Source organism: Diceros bicornis, chromosome 12, assembly GCF_020826845.1.
Source record: "Diceros bicornis minor isolate mBicDic1 chromosome 12, mDicBic1.mat.cur, whole genome shotgun sequence".
In the NCBI taxonomy this organism is placed as follows: Eukaryota; Metazoa; Chordata; class Mammalia; order Perissodactyla; family Rhinocerotidae; genus Diceros; species Diceros bicornis.
In genome coordinates, this window is record NC_080751.1 from 22,561,886 (window position 1) to 22,567,885 (window position 6,000).

The following is a 6,000-nucleotide window of genomic DNA, read 5'->3' on the forward strand; positions in this document are numbered from 1 at the left end:
ATATGGGACGCCGCCACAGCATGGCCCACCAAGCAGTGCGTCGGTGCGCGCCCGTGATCCGAACCAGCGAACCCCGGGCCGCCGCAGCGGAGCGCGCGCACTTAACCGCTTGCGCCACCGGGCCGGCCCCTCAAAATACATTTTTTAAAGGGGGTGGGCGTTTGAGATAACTTTCAAATAATTTCTAAAAAAGTGTTTTACTCAGATTTTTACAATTATTTGCATTTTAGAATCTTAGTGCACCTAAGGAAAAAAAGGAAGGGGGGAGACCAAAACTGATTACCTTCCCCCAAGGTCAGTGGAATTAACCCTTCGGCCTTGCGGGGTCCTAGATCTCCCAAGATCATTCAATGGAACATGCTGGTCTCTGCGGGGCTGCCCCTGGGCCAAATTCCCAGCGCGCAGAACAAAAAGTAAATGATGTGCTGCTATCTAGCCTCCCCTTCTCTCAAAAAAAAAAAAACCACACACAACATAACCCTCTAACACTGCGAAAGGGCTGAGGCTCATTGCATGACAGCACTTCCCTTTTTTTCTTTAAACTCGTTTCCTGCCTCTCGTTCGCTACCTTCAACTATACAGGAAGAAGAAGGCCTCTAGGTCTTTCTCCGTTTCACACACCAGCGACCGTGGGGAACAGAGCCCTTCTCGAACACACAAACCCAGCCTTTTACCCCTCCGGCCCTTTAGCCAAATTGTCCCCGCTGGAGCGCGGAGCCGACCCTGCCGGGCAGCAGGTGACATGCCCACCCAGCGCCGGCCTCGCCCGCCGCCCTGACCCAGAAGGCGGCCGGGGTGGGAGGCTCCGGGAGACCTGAGCCGGACCGGGCCCGCCAACTCCCCACGCCCGTGGGGGCAGGCAGCGCTGGCCCGCGCCCCTTCATCCCGCCGGCCCGAGGGCCCAGGGGTGCAGCCCCGGACGCCGAGGGCCCGCGCGCCCCCCGCACATCCCCGCCGGGCCTGTGGCCGCCGCGGCTCCCCGCCGGGCGCTTACCCCAGTGCCGTTGTCGCACACCACCACCTTCCTGCCCTGGCTGTCCATCGTCCGCCCGGAAGAGAGCCGCCACCACCGCCGAACAACCTACAGCCGCCGCCGCCGCCCGGCCCTTTCCTCTTCCTCTTCCTCCGCGCTCGCGGCCCCTCCCTCGTCCCAACTTTCTCCCCCCAACCGGAAGTCTCCTCCGCCCCCCCCCCCGCCATTTGACTGACGGCCTATGCGGAAGATGTGGGGACAGGTGGGAGGAGGCCGAGACTGGCAGCGGTGAGCTCCTATAAGAAACGGAGAAGCGCCAAGGCCCCGCCCACAGCTCCATTCCGGCTCCAGCCCCACAGTCACCGACGCCGCCCACCCGGGATTCTTCCTCTCAGCGTTTTGTTCCCCGGGCTTCGCCGGGCGTTGATGGCAGTCAACCTGGAGGGTGTTGCGACTTTCTCCCTCAGGCGTGTCTGGAATTGAGGGCGCCTCTCATCCTGCTGCAGAAGGCGCAGGCAGGTGAAGGACACCGGGTCTGTGGCGAGATGGCAATGGAATGTGGCGGAAAAGCCAGCCGTGTGGGGAAGCAAACCTGGAGGTGCTTGCCCATCCCACGGTTGAACATGGCTTGGTGTGCTCTTGCTTTCTAGGCCTTTTCAGTGGACAGAGCCTTAATGGATACACCCACACACACATATTTGAAATCATGCATTTATACCGATACCTCCAATTCCAGCCCAACTCTTCTTTGCCCAAATTGTCTTTAGTCAAGTGAATGAGAGTGGGTGCCTACATTTCCAGCCTTATAACTCACCACTTTCCTCTTCCAGCAGCACCGTGTGGCTTCACACCTCTTAAGTATATGTACCCATTTGAACCTAGAGCCTCGGCTTTGAAATAGACAACCCCAGTTTCAAATCTGGCCCTGCTACTCAAGAGTTTTGTTGATTTGGGCATATCCTTGTCTGTGCATGGGTGTAATAACCTCTACTTCCGTGGGTGGTTGTGAGGATAAAATTCTGTGCATAGAGTAAGCATCCATTCACTGGTAGCTATTTATTATTAATTCCATATTTTTAAATGTGCAGTTCCATCTGTGATGCCCCTACCTTTTTTCTTTTTAATCAATTGGGAGACTTCGACTGGTGCTCTAAGACCCAGTTGTCACTCTCTGAAGACTTTGCTGATAACCCTCAAGATGCTCTTTACTCTCTTCCTTTGTTATTACTTTACAATGGATATATGAATAACATTATTGTGCTTGTTAAACTCAACAAATATTTATGGATGAATGACATTAAAATTCATCTAGAAAAAAATGCCATCCTTTTCGAGAGGTGAGAACTAGAATTGTGCCTTCCACATGGCTGTACATGTACAATGACTAGAATAAAACTTGGATTATGAACCCCCCATTCAGTATTATAATACTAGGCTGCCTCTCCGTTTTCACTTAGTTCTTGTATTAGACCAGTGGTTTTCAAACCTTTATAAAGGCATAGAATGCTTTATTCAAATTTAATCTTATATGGAACCCCAACATATAAAATAGATCAAAGTAAAGCTGCCATAGTGGTAGTTGGAAGTTTGAGAGGTTAGGATGGGAAGGAAGCCTCAGGGAACTATGTCTTCCCCAACCCTGCTTCAATAGTCGTCGAGGTTCTTCAGAAGCCTGCTGAACTGTGTATTAGTTCATAAATTATATATCTTATTTTTGTGACCCCAGTGCCTAGCACTGTGCAGTTTTCCTGGAAGCACATTTAATTGGTCTCAGCAAATTGAACGCAAGCATTTCTATGTCCTTTTACTTTTCCTCTTTATGAAATTAAATGGATTACTGATTTTTACTTTTTTTTTTTTTTTTTGTGAGGAAGATCAGCCCTGAGCTAACATCCATGCTAATCCTCCTCTTTTTGCTGAGGAAGACCGGCCCTGAGCTAACATCTATTGCCAATCCTCCTCCTTTTTTTCCCCCTTTTTCCCACCAAAGCCCCAATAGATAGTTGTATGTCATAGTCGCACATCCTTCTAGTTGCTGTACGTGGGACGCCGCCTCAGCATGGCCGGACAAGCAGTGCGTTGGTGCGCGCCCAGGATCCGAACCCGGGCCACCAGCAGTGGAGCAGGCTCACCTAACCACTAAGCCACGGGGCCGGACCCTGATTTTTACTTTTTAAGAATAACATTTGTTGTTTTCTTCTGATTGTAAAAACAATACATGCAGATGATAGAAAATAGCAAACATCTATTCACTACACAAATGAAAATGTAGCAAAACTCCTTGATTATGCAAATTCAGATATAATACTATTGGTGAATGGTTCCTGCCATTTACACCAGGTGAATCCTGGCATTTTACTTTCCTCAAAATACTGTGCCCACCCCCCCACCCCACCCCCGATTTTACGTAATTGAATTTTTCAGGAGGGGGGCTTCATTTCTAGCCTTCAGTTGAGAGTTTACGTACGTTATTCCACACAAAAATCTTGCCAGATAGATATCCCCATTTTACACATGAGAAATGGGGGATTTAACAAAAATTAAGTCTAGCAAAGTCATAGGATATAAGATCTACATACAGATATCAGTGTATTTATATATGCTATCAGTGAACAATCTCAAAATGAAATTAGGAAAACAATTCCATTCACAAGAGCATCATAAAAATCTGAATAAATTTAATGAAAGTAATGTAAGACCTATACACTGAAAACTATAAAACATTGTTGAGAGAAACCAAAGATCTAGATAAATAAACATACCATATTCAAGGATTGAACACTTACTGTTAAGATGATAGTTCTCTCCAAATTTATCTATACATTCAATGTAGTCTCTATCAAAACTCCAGCAGGCTTTCTTCTTTTTAGAAATTGACAAGTTTGATCCTAAAATGTATATGGAAATGCAAAGGAACCAGAATAGCCAAACAATTTTGAAAAAGAAAAGCAAAGGTGGTGGGCTTCTATTATCTGATTTCAAAACATATTATAAAGCTACAGTAATGAAGACAGTGTGGCATTGGCATAAGGATAGACATATAGATCAACGGAACAGAATAGATAGACCAGAAATAAACCCTTACATTTATGGTCAATTGATTTTCAACAAATATGCTAAAACAATTCAATAGGGAAAGGGTAATGTTTTTAACAAATAGTGCTGGGACAATTAAATATCCATGCATGGTGGGAGAGAAGAACTTTGATCCTTACCTCGCACCATACATAAAAATTAATTCAAATGGATCATAGACCTAAATATAAAAGAGCTAAAACTTTATAAATTCTGGAAGAAAACAGGAGAAAAACCTTTTGATGTTATGGTAAGCAAAGATTGCTTAGTTATGACACCAAAATCATGATCCATAAAAAAAAAAATCAATAAATTGGACTTAATAGAAATTTAAAACTTTTTTTTTTTTTTTTTTTGTGAGGAGATCAGCCCTGAGCTAACATCCGCCAATCCTCCTCTTTTTTTGCTGAGGAAGACGGCCCTGGGCTAACATCTGTGCCTATCTTCCTCCACTTTATATGGGACGCCGCCACAGCATGGCTTACCAAGCAGTGCGTCGGTGCGCACCCGGGATCCGAACCAGCGAACCCCGGGCCGCCGCAGCGGAGCGCGCGCACTTAACCGCTTGCGCCACCGGGCCGGCCCCTTAAAACTTTTAATTTAGGTATTAAGAAAACAAAAAGACAAGCACAGACTAGGAGAAAATATTTGCAAATCATATATCCAACAAAGGACTTGTATCCAGAATAAGAACACATAATAATAATGAGACAAATTACCTAATTTAAAAGTGGGCAAAGGGCCAGCCCCGTGGCTTAGCAGTTAAGTGCGCACACTCCGCTACCGGTGGCCCTGGGTTCGGATCCCGGGCGCACACCAAGCACCGCTTGTCCGGCCATGCTGAGGCCGTGTCCCACATACAGCAACTAGAAGGATGTACAACTATGACATACAACTATCTACTGGGGCTTTGGGGGAAAAAAAAAAAGGAGGAGGATTGGCAATAGATGTTAGCTCAGAGCTGGTCTTCCTCAGCAAAAAGAGGAGGATTAGCACGGATGTTAGCTCAGGGCTGATCTTCCTCACAAAAAAATAAAAAATAAATAAATAAAACTGTTTGGAAAAAAAAACTTTAAAAAATAAATAAATAAAAATAAAAGTGGGCAAAATATTTGAATAGACAAACCAAAGTAGGTTTTTTTTTTTCATAAGAAGATTAGCCCCGAGCTAACATCGGATGCCAACCCTCCTCCTTTTGCTGAAGAAGATTAGCCCTGGGCTAATATCCATGCCCATCTTCCTCTACTTTATATGAGATGCCATCACAGCATGGCTTGACAAGTGGTGCATTGGTCAGCGCCCAGGATCCAAACCTGTGAAGCCCGGGCCACCGAAGCGGAGCGCACAAACTTAACTGCTATGCCACTGGGCCGGCCCTCCAAAGAAGATTGTTGAATGGCTAATAAGCACATGAAAAGATGCTCAACATCATTAATCATTAGGGAAATGCAAATTCAAACCATAACGAGATACACTTCATACTCAGTAGAATGGCTATAATCATAAAGACAGAAGATAACACATTTTGGTGAAAATGTGGAGAAACTGGAACCCGTGTACATTGCTGGTCGGAATGTACAATGATGCAGCCACTTTGGAAAACAGTTTGGCAGTTTTTCGAAAAGTAAAACATAAAGTTACCATACCCAGCAATTCCACTCCTAGGTATATACTCAAGAGAAATAAAAACATATATCTAGAGACTTATATACCAACATTCATAGCAGCATTACTTATAACAGGCAAAAAGTGAAAACAATCCAAATGTCTATCAATTTGTGAATGAGTAAACTATGTGGTATATCCATACAATGGAATAGTATTTGGCAATAAAAAAGAAACAATACATGCTAAAACATGGATGGACCTAAAAAACATTATACCAAATGCAAAAGACTATACATTGTATGATTCCATTTATATGAAATTTCTAGAAGAAGCAAATTTGTAGA

The 6,000-nt window shown here is 45.0% G+C and overlaps 1 protein-coding gene across 1 annotated transcript in view; it reads right to left on the reverse strand.

Annotated features, from left to right (window-relative positions):
* The window catches only part of ACTR2 (actin related protein 2), a 36,558-nt gene extending 35,440 nt beyond the window's left edge, over positions 1-1,118 (reverse strand). The window contains exon 1 of the mRNA XM_058551080.1: positions 995-1,118. Coding sequence (XP_058407063.1) covers positions 995-1,042 — 48 coding nt within the window. The 5' untranslated portion in view covers positions 1,043-1,118. The remainder of the gene's footprint in view (positions 1-994) is intronic.
* Between the last annotated feature and the right edge of the window lie 4,882 nt (positions 1,119-6,000).